General features: G+C 41.8%; 1 protein-coding gene across 49 annotated transcripts in view; it reads left to right on the forward strand.

The window, feature by feature from the left end:
• camk2b1 (calcium/calmodulin-dependent protein kinase (CaM kinase) II beta 1) overlaps positions 1-16,145 on the forward strand; it is a 70,335-nt gene that overhangs the window by 20,820 nt on the left and 33,370 nt on the right. For 39 of the 49 annotated variants that reach the window (XM_068721000.1, XM_068721006.1, XM_068720971.1 and 36 more), the window contains exons 6-12: positions 4,340-4,412; positions 8,517-8,619; positions 9,363-9,446; positions 9,618-9,712; positions 11,540-11,662; positions 11,870-11,953; positions 13,701-13,743. In XM_068721000.1, the coding sequence (XP_068577101.1) occupies positions 4,340-4,412; positions 8,517-8,619; positions 9,363-9,446; positions 9,618-9,712; positions 11,540-11,662; positions 11,870-11,953; positions 13,701-13,743 (605 nt within the window). Of the gene's footprint in view, positions 1-554; positions 628-4,339; positions 4,413-8,516; positions 8,620-9,362; positions 9,447-9,617; positions 9,713-11,539; positions 11,663-11,869; positions 11,954-13,700; positions 13,744-16,145 lie in introns of all 49 variants that reach the window. The other 10 variants (XM_068720975.1, XM_068721019.1, XM_068720983.1 and 7 more) reach the window with 1 other exon arrangement.

Raw genomic sequence — 16,145 nt, forward strand, 5'->3', positions numbered from 1 at the left:
TTTCTTTCATGTATTATTATCTCTCTTTTGCTCTTCAAAAGCATCCCACCTTCTTTTCCACAATCTGTCACCTTTTTTATTTTTTTATTTGGGTTTCCTCCTCTCCTCTCCTTTCCTCTCCTCTCCTCTCCTCCTCTCTCCTCTCCTCTATGTCGGTGTTTGTTGTGATTTTTGTCTGTCAGGTTGTTCTGCTGTGGCTGCTCTTGTCTCTCATCATGTTTAAAAAAGCAAAACGAAACGTTTTTTGTCTCCTCCACCTGCATCCACCCACCCATCCCTCCCCTTCCAACGTCTTTATCTGCACCAATCACCTTCTCCTCCTCCTCCTCCTCCTCCTCATTTCTTCTGACGTCCATGTCACTTCTCCTCTAATCTAACCTGCCACTCTCTCATCCTTACATTTTGTCTCATTCATCTTGCATTGGCCCTGCCCCGTCACTCTGTTCACTCTGACATCCTCTTTCTTGTCCTCCACCCCTCTCCCCTACCATTTCTCCACCTTCATCCCTCCATCCACCCCCACCGTCCCTCCTCTCTCTGTTTTGTCTTCACAGTCACTGTATCCATCAGATTCTAGACAGTGTCCATCACATTCACCAACATGACATAGTGCACAGGGACCTGAAGGTTAGTATGTGTAGAGGAGCATCTGCATCCCTGCTTCCTTTCCCTCCTCCTTCCTCCCTCCCTCCCTCCTCCGTCTCGTCTGTTCGTGTCGTCAGTTGCTGGTCTAATGTCCGCCTGTCCGACTTGTCTCTTGGTATGCTCTTATGTTTCCTTTTTGCTTTTTTAATTTATGGTATTTTTCTATTTAATTGGAGGACCCAGGCCTGCCTCAACCGCCCTCCCCGTTCCATCTGCCCTCCCAACAATCATCTTTACAATCATTTTGCAATCAACAAAAACCTCCTGTTGCACTGACTGACAACCAGATCAAACAATTGATGAGCCTTGTATGCACACACACACACACACACACACACACACAACCTTCGACAGACGAATAGATATTCAGTGTTTACACACGCCCATACAACCATCAATCTCTCCCACAAGGTTTGTTAAAAGAAACCACTGTTGTATTTATTCTGATCTTCATTGATTTCTTCTTCTTCCCTCCTGCCTTCTCTCGAGCTTTGAGTCATTTATTTTTGTTGTTGTATTGATCTGTGTATTTTCAAGACAGCTTCATTCAACATCAAGTACATCTTTATAGTGTTAGCAGATCTTCAGCTGAAAAACGCAACAAAGGAACCGTTGCGTTTAAAACAAAGGATTTTTAAATTAATATTCTTACAAGCATCTCCTGAGCTGGTGGTTTGTGTATGGAGATGCTTTTATCTTCGGTCCTGAATTGTACTTAAGTCAGTCAGACTCAAACCGGCAGTGTCATCAAAAAGACAATACGGTTTCAGGATGGTGTTGTATTTTAAGCCAAATATATAAAGTATCAGTTTACACACATTTTATATTCTTACATGTGAGTTCATCAAACAGCAAACTGCTCTTTTCTGCTTGCCATATGATGATCACCAATTAGAGAACATAATTAAGCCACCACGTTGATTATCTCTGCAGCCCTCATTTAATTCTTTACTTTGAGCCAGCAGGTATTTATTAGCATAATATATGAGAGATAATTAGTGCTCAAACTATATCTGCAGCTCCTACAGTAAGTAATTGGCTTTCCACCTTTGATGTAGTCTAATTATGCATATACAATTTAAAAAAAGGTAGCAAATATGTCAAAAATATGCACCAAAAAAAGTACAGTTTTATTGCTTGATTTACAAACATGTACACACACACACACACATACACACACACACACACACACACACACACAGAACAGCATGCATACCACACACAATGAGGTTGCATAAGAACACAGCACACATTTCTTAGATGGATGTCCCTTTAGCCTCAACCGCAATCTTAGAGACACATGCAGCCACATGCTCGTGTTTGCGTTTAGTGATCTCTCAGCGCGCGCACACACACACACACACACACACACACACACACACACACACACACACACACACAGCTCTTAGTATTTGGGCTGTAGGCTGTGACCTGCCTAGTATTTATTCATTGGGAGACCTTTAGGAACGAGACACAGGATTCAAATTTATAGCCCTGAACTTTGGTGGATGACAATAAACATAAATCAGAAATGTGCAAATATGAAAATGTACAAAACAATATGATAAACAAACAAATTATTTGTAGGTTAAATAATTAATAAGCCATTATACGCCACAACCCCCTGAATGCCAAAACTAAGTTTAAGTTTTATTTACAAATGACCTGCATGGAGGAGCTGTCGAGCAGTGTTTCATTTCCATTTTTCCATCTGTGACAACACAATTCAGACCTGTTCAGAAAAGTGTGAAATGAAAGAAGAAAAAAACAACGGCACATAAGTATTTCTAAATTATTCAAACACCAGAATGCCAGAGAAAATATGCATTACACATAATTTCCAAAAGTGTAGGCGGAAAGTTGTTGTGAGAGCCTCTTTTTCCATTATCCAAAAACTTCCATTAAGCTGCTCTCAGCAGTTTGTTTGCTCTCAGACAAGCCTACGTTAAAAAACACGCAAGGGGCTGCGTTGGTGGAAGTGAGTTGCTGGTGGCACAGGTGAGGCGATGAAATACAATCCAGGATATCGAGTTTGAGTAATTAATCCATGAGATTAAAGGCTTATCAGACACTACGTTCATTCTACCTCGAGGAAGGATTTTACTCCTTTAGAAAGTCACGGCGTCAGTCATTTTTTCTTTCAGTGTGACGATCGACTGTTAAACAGCGGAAATAAAACATTAAATGTACCTTTTTGCATGTATTTGATTGGCTTAATTCAAAATTCTATATGTTGTGTGGCTACATGGCATCCTAGTCTATTGGGCTTCCAATGGGCAAGAAATCAGCCCTCCAAAGTGGATTTTATCTCTTATGATTGAACAACGTCGCAAAGAGTCAGTTCAGTTATAAGCCCTTTCTTTTTGATTCCTGAGGGACAGTACAAACTCATTTCTGGAATTTAATTTCTTGAGATTATGTCATTATGCCATTAAAAAAACAACAACATCCCTCTGGTTTTTGATGACCTCTGGTCAGTGCACAGGAAGCATACATGAGCAGTCAAGCTTTTGTCCACACACAGCGCCACGTCCCAGGCAGCACAGGTGCTTGTGTTGGTGTGTGTGTGTGTGTGCTTTCACTCAGCTCTGCATCAGTCCACAGCTCCCACAGCTGGACCCAGGCAATGTACATGGCCCTATACGCACACATGTACGTGTTGTCTGTCTCATCACATATATCGTCCCCGGCTGAGGTACATCATCTGGTCTCTGCATTGACTCAAACCTCAAGCATCCCTGCGTGTCCCTCACGTAGTTCTTGACTTTTGGGTTCTTATTTTTAGTGTTCGGTAGCTAACTGACATCAGAATGACAGCTCTTGTCAGCAGAGGCCTGCTAGGCTGACAGTAGACATGGCATCGATCCCAACCACATCTTTTAAATGTTATTAATTGCACAATGACTCACTCCTTCCCTCGTCTCCTTCATCAACGCCATCTGTGCCCCCCCCCCCCAATGGCCAGCCACATTCTCACACCCTCTTTCATCACCCGAGGCCTGCTGACTTAAACACGGTGGGAGGTGGGAATATCTAGAATCCAGCCGCAGTCAACTGTGTCCATGGATGTACTCATCTACGAAGAATAGAGCATCTAAGACGATCATAGATCCATATGTTGGTTTTTTGCAGAATAAATTCAATCAAAGGAATCTTCTGTTGCAGAGCACCCACAGCCATGCCCTTTTAAGACATCTGAGTCGAACCCCCAAAAACCTCACCAATGATGGTCATTGGTGACATCTGCTGCAATATCGGGTGTTTGATCCACTTTATTCCCTCAGTAGCCATTTTAAACTCAGGCCACCTTCCATGTGGCAAGCTCGACACGGAAGAGCAAGCAACCAAAACAGCTGATACACATCATATCAAATTAGTAATCCATGTCTTTTATTATAGATAACTACATGTAAATCAACCCTGATTGGCTTCATTTACATAATCCTGGGTGTGCTCTGAAACTGTGGGTCAGCCGAAGCCAATAAAAGGCGAAAGTGTGACAGCTGGCAACAGAGGAGCCCTCACAACCCTTCTCGTACCCCTCAATCCCTTCCCATTCCTCCGTCACACCCCAACCTCCCCCTCCCCCACACCCCTGGCCTGTGCACGGGATTGTAGCGCTGCTCAGACTAACATGCGTCCCCCCCCCCCCCCCCCCCCCCCTCCCCTCCCCCCCCTTGGTGTTTGCATGCAGTCATTGCATCCAGCAGATCCTGGAGGCGGTGCTTCACTGCCATCAAATGGGCGTGGTGCACCGGGACCTGAAGGTGAGTGATGGGGATCATCTTTCTGTCCCTTGAGTGTGCTTAAATATTTGTGTAAGGGAGGTGGGGGGGGGGGGTTGCGTTTGTGTTATTTGTGTAGTCTGTAAGTCTGATGTGTAAAAGAGAAACTGACTGTAATGTTTGTGGACATCCTGTCACTTGCACTGCCTCAGGACTTCGAGAAGCTTGAATCACCTTATTCCCCATGAAGTCTGATATGAATGCAATTGCTTTCTTAGTAACGCTATACAATACAATTTAGGCCTTCACACAATAGTTGGTTGTGCAGTAAGAAAGTAATTGAGTCGGGCCAAAGCTCCTCTAGGCTCTCTTAGCTAGAACGGTCCCTACAGCTTCGCTACGATCTTCATGAGGCTTTGAAATACCACCTCTCGACCTTTTTCAGCTCTGTGCAGTCACCTTCTTTTCCTGTTGTGTAAACACCACTTCCCCCCCAGCTCTGTGGGGATTTCGGGCATGCATGCAGCGCCGGTCATGCTGGCTGACAAATGCTGCTGCTCTGTAACCTTTTTGGAACTGCACAGCCGGTCCTTTGTTTTTGTCAATGGATCCATCCCAGACGGCCCAAGAGGATACTTAATCTGACCTCTGGTTCATTTACTAGTCAGAGAAATGTGTTGACTATTGATTATGAGGCACCCTCTGTGGTTTTCATTGCCTTTTTGGATCAGTTAATGACCCTCAGTTCTTCAAATGCGACAGCTAATTTTCTGTAAACTGCAATCGATTGACTTGTGATGTTTGGGACTTTTGTTTATATTGGCTGAATACCTGGTCTTTTTTAGGGAGAGCCAGTTGCTAATTATGAACGACAACTCGTTTGTTACAACTGTGGAACTGCTCAATAGCTGTATTTTGTAGACGTACATCATATAGTTCATATCAAGTTTCAATGTTAAGGATTTTTGCTGAGCTTGAAATGCATTTTCAGTTAGATTGTACACCAAGCAATAGCCTTTTCTTTAATGTGATTGCTGACTGTGAACTAACAACTATACAAACGTTTTGCTTAAGTATCTAATCTGCGTGTCAGTCTGCTTCAAACCAGATAGAAATCAAACCATTTGCAGTCCTCTCTCTGTCGTGTCTTGTGCCGGGGTCGTGTTTCAGTGTGCGCATGCTTTTATGGCACATCTTGTGTTGCACGATGCACTTCGTCAAGTAGACCTCTTCTATGCAAATGTCAGTCCCAGCATTCCAGCAAAGGCGTGTTGTGTTTATCAGAAGCGTTGTGGCTATTTCTTTATTTAGCCGACACGCCTATCTGGTTTCACAGCCAAGCATCGGGGAGCATTTCATGCAATAGGTCATGGTGTGATGACTGAGGACAGCCTGGGTGACAAGATCCCTCAAATTAGAATTTAGGCTATGGCAAATGAGATGACAACAGAGCAAACAAATGTATATGTGTGCCAGCACTATATTGTTCACAGTGTGCTGCAAACGATATTTAGTTGTTTTTGTCATTTCAGAAATTAAAAGTGTCCTGCCTTTCAGATTATATGTCAACATGAAGGGCAGTGTCTTTAGTCTGATTTCATTAATAGTCACAATATGTTAATTGGGGCTGGGAATCAAACTGAAATATGTCTTTAACACAGTCGTTACTTCTTTTTTGATCGGATGGTTTATCATGTAAATCATATGTTCAGGCACTGTTTTAGTTGTTTTTGGTATTTCTTTCTTTCAGGTGTCAATAATAATGAAATAATACTCAGCCCTGGCTATAATCCAGACACACAAACTCAGTAATTTCTTCAATGTAAAGTCAGGCGGAATACTTTAATTTGGAACACCCACTCATGAACTGCTCTCAAATACAGCTTTCCATGTCGCCTTTACACCTTCCCTCTCCCTTTCAACAGAAACAGTTGCTAGTCATCGGTGTGCTCAGCTGGGTGTGCATGTCTAAGTGTGTGTGTGTGTGTGTGTGTGTGTGTGTGTGTGTCTGTGCTAAAGAGACGCAGCGTTTGTATTAAAAAGTGACGGCGGTTGCTGCTGTTTTGTCCGAACATGTGGCCTAGATCTTTTGCGTTGCATTTACGCACCTTTTTTTTTGATGGAAGTGCATGCTTCATCAGAATTTCCACCCACATCCGTTTTCAGGGATTATCTTACTGCTGCAGTGTTGGCAAGTTCTAACTTCCTCGTTTACAAAAGAGTAAAGCGTAACCAAGCGGTAGAGCTGGGAGAATATGATGACACGAGGTAGGCACAGAGCCTTAGGATTACTGGTTCGCTCACTCACAGTCTCTCTCTCCTCCTTTCTAACTTCCTTCTTTTACTTTATGGGCTCAAAGGCTATAAAAGCACACTTTTAAGTATCTTGCTCTTTAAGTAAACAGTATTCCTGTGCTTATAAATGAAGGGGTGAGAGCGAAGGGAGGAAAGACACCGGCTGCTGCAATGCAAGGGAGGCAGTGACAGAAAGGCACCCTAAATAAAATGTCCCCATTCTCTCCACGCTGTAAGTTTGCACTTGATGCTGTTCACTGAGGTGCATTTCAGGAAACAGCTATACGAGGAAGAGAACGAAGGCTTTGGATCTTTGCTCCCTCTTACAAGCAACGCATACAGTTGCTAGAAGCCCTCGGTAATATGGACATCAGTATAAGGGCAAGGCGTGCAGGTGTTACTGTTGACATAGTCAGTTTAGCCAAAGCGGAGTAGTAGCAGTTTGAAACGGCCCAAAACTCAAACAGGGTTTACAGACGATAACCCAGATGGAGGAATTTCAGTAATACAAGCGATTCTTTGTGGCACAGCTGATCTAAAGGCAGAAATACTTTAACTGGTAGGGTTAAACCTTAAAAAGAACTGAATTTATTTGTTTTTATGTAATGTTGAAGTGGAATAACTAGTATTTTCCTAAAGGACCAAATGCACTGAAAGTGCTAATTGACCCGCCTCATTTGTCACAAGTCGTCGATTGATGCTCCTACGGAACACCGCAGAACCAGCAGTATTTAATGAAAAGGTCACTATTTACAGACGGCCCTTAATCTTTTAACCCGATCTCAATAATGAAGGTTCTGGTTCAAAACCTTAAAGTGGATTACTCCGTATTACGACGTATTACTCCGTTGGAGTTGTTGGCACGTCAAAAACACGGCCAGTTGTACAGCGGTGATTCAGAGGGAAGCTTCTCTTACCTCATAAAGAGTCTTTGGCTGACTACAGACAAACAACACAGTTTTATTTTGGTCTGCCATCAAGTTGCACAACATAATTTATGTCGTAGCAGTACAGCTGATGTGACCAACCGCCGGTGATGTATGTTATTTTTATCCAGTGAAAGAATTCTATTATTATTAATAAATAGTGTTTATTCCTTTTAAGCTCTCCAACTGTGACCAGCTACTTTGGTCGCTTAGTTCAAAGAAGTTTGACGGGTCTCAAAAGGCTTTTGGTGCACGTTCAGCCATATAAAACAATAGGTGTACTTCAAAACGTGCGCGTTTTACTCTTTCAGGGCATTGCTAAACAGAGCTTTGTTTGTCATTGGAAATTACCAGTTGCTTTTACAGAGGCAACCATTAAATGAGACTTGAGAGAGCTGTGGAGAGACGAGAAATGAGAGAGCAAGGGCCAGTGGGGATAGCAGCCCATTATTAGAGCCCTCCTCTGACGGAGAATAATGAGGCTGACTGCATTATCTGGGACACAGAGATGGAGCCTATAGACCAAAGCACACCACACGAGGCTAGGACAAAAAAGCGCCGCAGACTCACGAGGTTGTGTGGACACATAAAGCTTCACTCTACAATCAAAGTTAGTCCACGAAGTTGTTGGACTTACTTCTATTGTGTAGCTTTTTTGTGTCCACCCAAGTTATGCAAATGACATCTATGTCTGTGTGTATCTATGACGTGTGTGTGTGTGTGTGTGTGTGTGTGTGTGTGTGCTGAATGCAGTGTCGATGAGAATGTTCATACAGACGTTGTGCATGAAAACTTTGAAGATATCTACCTACGGCTCCCCCCCCCCCCCCCCCCCCACTGTGACATTGCGCATGTTCTGTACCCCCCCCATCCTTCACTTCAACATATTTGCTAACCTCATTTCTCTCCCCTTCACCCACTTTAGCCAGAGAACCTGCTCCTAGCAAGCAAATGTAAGAATGCCGCAGTGAAGCTGGCCGACTTTGGCCTGGCCATTGAGGTGCAGGGGGATCAGCAGGCCTGGTTCGGTAGGTACAGCAGACACAGGAGTCGAATGCATCATAACTACTATGTGTATTTACCTAAAGCTATTAAGGGGCTCAGTATAACTACAGTGATAGAATAAGTTACTGTCAGTGGTAAGGATTGCAATAGTATGATAAGCTTGGTAAAGGAATAAAGAATTGTGGTCCTGGAAGAGGAACTGTAAAGATGTATAACCCAGATTATGTACCATTGCTGGTGACATTGTACTTGTATTGTACTGACACCAGAGTTTTCCTTCTTTGACAAAAAAGTGGCCCACCGTGTCATATAGTCAATAGTGTTTTGCATCTGATAAATGGTGAACCGAAATGTATCTGGTGCCAATAATGTCACAGAGTTACTCACCGTTTCCTTTGCTAATTAATCTCAATGTACCAACAAAAACTCTGTAAGTCAGTCTCAGGTTAGTACTGTTGAGGCACACTTGCACATCTCACCTTGGATCTCTTCTACAAACATCTGTGCCCAACAGTGGTGGACTCTGCGGCTTTCCTTCACAATCAACTGACCGTAAAGCCTCAAATCTGTCTTTTAAGATCTCGGTCCACTGTGTGGATGAATAGGTCTTAGCTTCCAGAAGATTATCTTGCTTTCCATACAAGACGATCCAAGGGTAGCAGAGATATACAATCTGTTGCATGTCAATCAAACCTGCGTGTGTGTGTGTGTGTGTGTGTGTGTGTGTGTGTGTGTGTGTGTGTGTGTGTGTGTGTGTTTACTGCAGGTTTTGCTGGCACACCGGGGTACCTGTCCCCTGAGGTATTGAGGAAGGAGGCATATGGCAAACCTGTGGACATCTGGGCCTGCGGTGAGTTGTGCAGAGAGACACAATCATTCACACACTAAACACAACACACACATGGCATTTCCTAGATAGGACATTTTCTAACAAATTTAGCATTTTCTGTGTGTGTGTGTGTGTGTGTGTGTGTGTGTGTGTGTGTGTGTGTGTGTGTGTGTGTGTGTCCGTGTGTCTCAGGGGTGATCCTCTACATCCTGCTGGTGGGTTACCCTCCTTTCTGGGACGAGGACCAGCACAAGCTGTACCAGCAGATCAAGGCCGGGGCTTACGATGTGAGTCTCCTCTGCTCTCTTGCTCTCTCATTCCCCCCCCCCCCCTGCTGTAATGCCCTCCCTCTCTCCTCCAAGCGCCCTCGTTCCTCTTTGGCAGCAGTTACGTAACTCAGTCACCTCATTCATATTTCAGGGGGGTGCAAGAGAGGGAGCCTCACCTTAGATCACATTCAAGTCCATGCCAAATAGAGAAAGAGAGAGAGAGAGGCTGACTGATTCTCTGGCAGGGATTCTGAGCTCATAGGACACAGACCTCGACATTTATGCCTAAACACAACATGACCGCATGGGTTTAGAATTCCTTTACAAAATGCTCGGGGCTGTGCTCGGCCTGGCCATCTGATATTGTTGAGAAACACTCCCACAGGGGGGCCTCAGTGGCGATCATGTTGAAGTTACACGAACTGGCGACATCCTGGGTTTCTATCTGACCTGCTACCTATGTTGTTTGATAGTCTCTCCCTCTCTGCACACATGACTACTGTAAAACTATCCAGCAAATAAATCAGTTCACTTTTTATTTTGAAAGGACCATTGTGGATCTGTGATCCGTTTCGGCACGCATGTGAACCGCAGATTAATTCCACACTTTAACCGTCACAGTGTGAAATAAAGTTTTACTGACGATCGTTATCCGCCAATATTCAGTAAAATATGCGATCAGGCATTTGTGTTCGCCAATCCCTGATAATGTTACATTGTAAACAATCAATCCGTGTTTAAATTGACAGAAGGAGGGCTGGTATCGATGGCAGCACCGCTAACGGCTAACAAACGAAGGTTCAGTTCAGTTACATTATCATGCCTTCAAGCTCTGTTCAGTGAAAATGAGTACTGGACTCATGACGTTATCATGATGTGTTCACATGTAATCTCGTAAAATGTTGTGTTGGTGAATAAATCCAGATGTTTTCACAACAACATAAATAGATATTAGAGAGGGAATTCAGCTAATTATACAGCATGACAAATATTAATGACAAGATTTGTTTTTAGCAATGAAAATATATATTTTTTATTTCCTTATCATTTGAATTGTGTTTTTATGAAGGAAAAATAAACACTATAACATAATATAACAAAGTAAGAGGATAACATTTAGAAATGTTGATGGTTTACACTGACTTCAGAGCAGTTGAAATGATTTTTGGGACGATTGCAAAAAGAAAATATAAGCACATCTCTGGTAAACAAACATTTAAAGTAGTGCTTTTGTTTTTCTCTCAACGTTACAGTGTAGTTTAGTCATTACAATTTTAAGGGCCAATGAAGATTTGAACTTACATCTTAAAATGACCATGATACATGTTTCCTGTTTCCTACCTAGCAAAGTTTTTCCTTTTTTCTGTAAATCACAGTGACCCTAGTTGTGAATCTTCCAAAAGCAAAGAACAATGACAAAAAAAGTTGCAAGTTTTTTTTTTTTAAAAACGTCTTTGAATTTCGACTCAATTTAAACTAACTTATTTAGTGCTGGAACTATCACTTATTTTTTTTTATTGAGTAATCCACATATTATTTTATTGATTCATTGTTAAGTTTGCTCATCGCAATTTCCCAGAGCCCAAGGTGTCGTCTTCCGACTCACACAGTCCAACACTCAAAAGATATTTAATTTACAATGATATGATACAGAGAGAAGCAGCAAATTCCTACTTACAAGAAGTTGACAGCGGCAAACGTTTGGCATGTTTGAAATGATAAATTGATTGAAATATCTCAGCAAAAAAAATATTTGCTGAATGATTCTGTTAAATCGAAGAAGTCATGAATCAACTAACAGCTCAACGCTGGATGTTAAGACGTGGTTCTGTTTGTCCCCTTTAGTTTCCTTCCCCAGAGTGGGACACAGTCACCCCAGAGGCCAAAAACCTGATCAACCAGATGCTTACCATCAACCCAGCCAAGAGGATCACCGCCCAGGAGGCCCTCAAGCACCCATGGGTCTGCGTAAGTATACAAGCAGACAGCAGCTATTTTTCACACAGCTTCTGCACACATATAAAACACTTCTAACTCTGACAAACAAGTGGTTGGATCACCGCAAACACAAAAACCTTTATTAACTGACATCTTCTTGTCTTTTTCTTCCCCCCTTTTCCTAAACCTTTGTTTGTCCTCCTCATCACCTCCTAATTGTCTCCTTCCTTCTCCCAGCAACGGTCCACAGTGGCGTCTATGATGCACAGACAGGAGACCGTGGAGTGCCTGAAGAAATTCAACGCCAGGAGGAAACTCAAGGTGTGTTGGGATGCTCACCCTCTCCCACATCTCCCTCTTCTGCTCCAATAAGCGCCTGTACAGGATAAAATAATCTCTTCCTCGACTTTATTCTTTAATAATTCTGTTTGTGGTCTATAAATTCCAGGCCTAAAGTATAAAATGTAAAAAAGAGAAATTGTTACATGTAGATGGCGCTTTCTCTCCAGACTCTGGCGCTGAGGTCATATGAAAAGCCAGTAAGACTTTAGATCCAGACTTGTCCTCCATGCATAGTTTCCCTTCTTCACTGATTTATTGCTGACGTTGTGTGTGGATACAACAGCTTAGCCGTTGTTGCGTGCCACCGTTAGCCCTGCTGCTTTTGGCCAGTCTTGGCATGGCTCAAATACCAGCACATGGGTGAACTGGAAGCAGAAAAGCAGGTGGCTGCAGGCCAATGTTGGACCATTCAACCAACATGCCATCAGCATGAACCAATGGCTTTTCACATTTAGAAAGAAATGGACAATGGCAAGGTTAGACATTCACTTACATAGTAAACAAGAGAAACGATTCATTCTTAATTCATCAAAGCATAGAGTAAACAAAGTTCACAGGCGGGGAATCAGTTAACCCACTTTATTTGGGTAAAACAAAAGTTACCCACCAAAGTTGTTAAGTGCACATGAATTCCACATTATATGATCCAAAAATGAAAAATCATCTTTTGAAGATCGAAAGACTCAAAACATTACATTCATGTAGAAGACAAAATCAGCTAGGCCTTGTACGTGCCTCATATATATTCCCAAACCTATTTTGACTTGGAAATTATAATTATATGAAAACAGAAATATAAAACAGACAGAACGTGCTGACAGAAAATGAGCTGTGCATATCAAATACAAGGAAATGTATTCTAAGAAGCGATATCAACCATTGAGCAGGAAAAAAGACACCCACTTGTGCTAGTTTTTGCACCGCCTTTGCTTTGGTTTTGGTAGAGTGGCATCTCATTTTACCTGTTCAGGTATGAAGTATATTATCAACCTCCGCAGCTCTTTAATACCCTGGTCTATTGGCAATTCAGAACCATTTTAATAGCTCTATAAAACATTAACAGCTCCGGTTGTAAAAAAAAAAATAAATGTCAAGATTAGCTGCTTTAGTCCTCCTCTCTCTCTCTCTCTCTCTCTCTCTCTCTCTCTCTCTCTCTCTCTCTCTCTCTGTGTCTTGCTTTGTCTCTCTTTCTCTCTCGCTCTCTCTCTCACTTTGTCTCTCTCTCACTTTGTCTCTCTCTCTCTGTATCTCTCTCTCTCTCTCTTTGTCTCTCTCTCTTTGTCTCTCACTTTGTCTCTCTCTCTCTCTTTGTCTCTCACTTTGTCTCTCTCTTTGTCTCTCACTTTGTCTCTCTCACTTTGTCTCTCTCTCTTTGTCTCTCTCGCTCTCTGTCTCTGTATCTCTCTGTATCTCTCTCTCTCTGTATCTCTCTCTCGTATAGCGTCGGTGAAACCTTTTCAGTGAACTTTTTTCTTTGGATTTTATCTTAATGTAATTTAAGTTTCACCTGCTGTGAGTCCAGATGTTTCCAAGGAAAGACCTGTCTTTGTTTTGGGTTTATAAAAGCAATCTTTAAGCATCTGGATATTGATTGAATCACTACTGGGATCAGTCAGTGACAGTCGGAAGTTGGCAACATGTTGTATATTTGTATGAAAAGGGAAACATTTTTACATTACTAGTTTAGGTGGTTTAAATTGAACTTCTTTTTTGTTTTTCCTTTCAGGGGGCCATTCTTACTACCATGCTGGTTTCTCGAAATTTCTCTGGTAAGTGTTGCCTGTACAAAATTGTTGTATCCGTCATGACTGTAAATCTACCATTCATATCAGTGAACCAAACATCACTCGATGTAAAGTGTACGTCAACATGCAACATGTAGGGATTGTATTGTCTGCATGCCAGTCTGAATGCTATATTTGAGTACTTAAATACCGAGGGAGATTAAAATATATGTTGAATATAAGAAAGTCAGTTTAGTTCTGAGGAACGTGCCACCATTTTGGAGGAATACTTCACCCAAAACATGACTTATTCAATTTAAATATCAGTTATTTCCTTTAGATGTCATATTCTGCCAAATGGTGGCTTGTTCCTTGAAAACACTGAAAACAGTGAATATACAGTAACTCAGTGTCAATCCTACAGTATTTGTCTCCCTTGACCAAAGAGATATACAGTATATTTATGTAAAGTGTGTCACATTTTCATTTCATGTTGGTGCAACTTCAGTGTTTCCCTTTTGCTTTATTCACGTATTCGTTTTTCTAAAGTAATACGACTTGGACCAATGTAATACAGAGCATTAAATTCTTGACAAAAGTACTTCAAATCCCAGTGAAATGAAAAAGAAAACATGTTCTCAGTTTTAAGCCTGTGTCCCTGAGTTGATTTTAATTTTATCTCTTGTTATTTGCCAAATATATGTAAAAAAAAACTCAGTACCTGAGTATTTTTACATCAGAATCCCTGTATTTTCTCTTCTGTGAAACGGTTTTAAATGTTTGATGACTTCTCTCAGGGTCCAAACCAATCAAATGAGACTTTGGGCGACCAGCTAACCACTCCGGTCCTATAAGACCCTTTTATACGCCGTTCATCTGCATGTACTGTCCGTTCTGCCGTGGCACAGAGCCGGCCGAACATCGGCAGTTTCCCATTCATCTCTCCCTCGTCCTCCTCCTGATCTAACAGATGAAACAGGTGTGTGTGGAGCCAACAGTGGCCTGTAGCTCCGTGTCACGCTGAACTCTAAGCCCGCCCTATTTTAATCGGTCCAATCAAATGCGAAGGATACGATTTGAATCCCTCTTGCAACTGCATGAAATATTCTGCTTCACTGTGAATTACATCACAGTACCGAAGCTGAAGACGCTCTAACTTCCGCTTCCCTGGGACTTTAACAAAATAGTTGTTTATGTGGAAAAAAAAAATTCCAAATAAAAGCATAATCAGTTCAGTGAGATGATAGTTTATATTTGTCACTCAAAAGCTGTAAGATTCACGATAGCTAAATGGCAAAGAAGAGTTCTAGATTTGCGTTATTTAGCGTACTTCTAACAGCATTACCTTGTTTCTCCCCTGCTCTCATCATGTTTGAGCTAAAGACTATACTGAACACACTTTCATACTTACCACTGCTCTAAATGTCCTCACTGTGTAAAAGTTCAGCTCCTGAACCTGAAGTGGAAGTGTTGTGATGGTAAGGCTGTGTCTTTTGCACCACGCTAAACTGCCACAGTAAAATAGTGGGAAACACTGAAATTGCTCAGCAGGCTGTGGATGTGTTGGTGTCTGTGTCCTTGTATTTGTGTGTACCTGTATACATACATGTATATCTGTAATAGATAGACTTCCTTGAAGGTTTGACATGTATCATAAACCTCTGCCATAGTCCGAGATAGACAATATCAAATGTTGTGTACCTGCCTCCTCTTGAGGCTGCATCAGAGACACTTTCACAAATTACTTTCTTAAGTCGGGACCTCTTTTTTTTAATTTTTTTTTTATTTAATACATAGACAGTGAGATCCAAAGATTTCAGTACTTCTTAACAAAAAAGAAACTTCACATAATGAGGCATTTTCAGCACTGTTGCAGTCAGTGAAATGGAATTGAAAAAAACCCAAAACAATTTAGTTTAAAACAAGATGTCAGGATTTGTGTTGGATGAAGCTAATTTGTAAGCTTCATATGAATGAATGACTCTTGGCTTTGATATATTTTCCGGGGTAAATCATGGTAATGTTTGACGGGAAGAATTCAGAACAGTTCGTTGATAATTGTTGAACTTGAACAAATTTAGTTTTAATGAAGTCACACCCTCTGATCCTTTGTTCATGTACAATATGTGTGTATTGTGCAAACATAGATTTGAGTGATGATGTTAGTGTGTATGTGCGCAAGCATGCTGCTTCAGTAAACATGACTCACAGCGGCCACTCTTGACACTGTAAACTTTGAAAAGGGAAATGGTTCGAACACCCACTGAATATTCACTCAGAGCTTTGCTGTGTCACCTTCTTCAACTCCTTTTTCCTTCTCGCTCTCTTTCCACTTCTTTTGGAAGCAGCACTCCATTCTAAGTGTGAGGTCATTAGGTGAATGAAAAAATAACGAAAAAGTAAGAAAAAAAGAAGCAGACCTTCAGTGACAGAAGGCACATTACATC

This window comes from Cebidichthys violaceus, unplaced genomic scaffold, assembly GCF_023349555.1.
Source record: "Cebidichthys violaceus isolate CVI_PGR_0920_01 unplaced genomic scaffold, fCebVio1.0.p SCAF_26, whole genome shotgun sequence".
NCBI classification, from domain to species: domain Eukaryota; kingdom Metazoa; phylum Chordata; class Actinopteri; order Perciformes; family Stichaeidae; genus Cebidichthys; species Cebidichthys violaceus.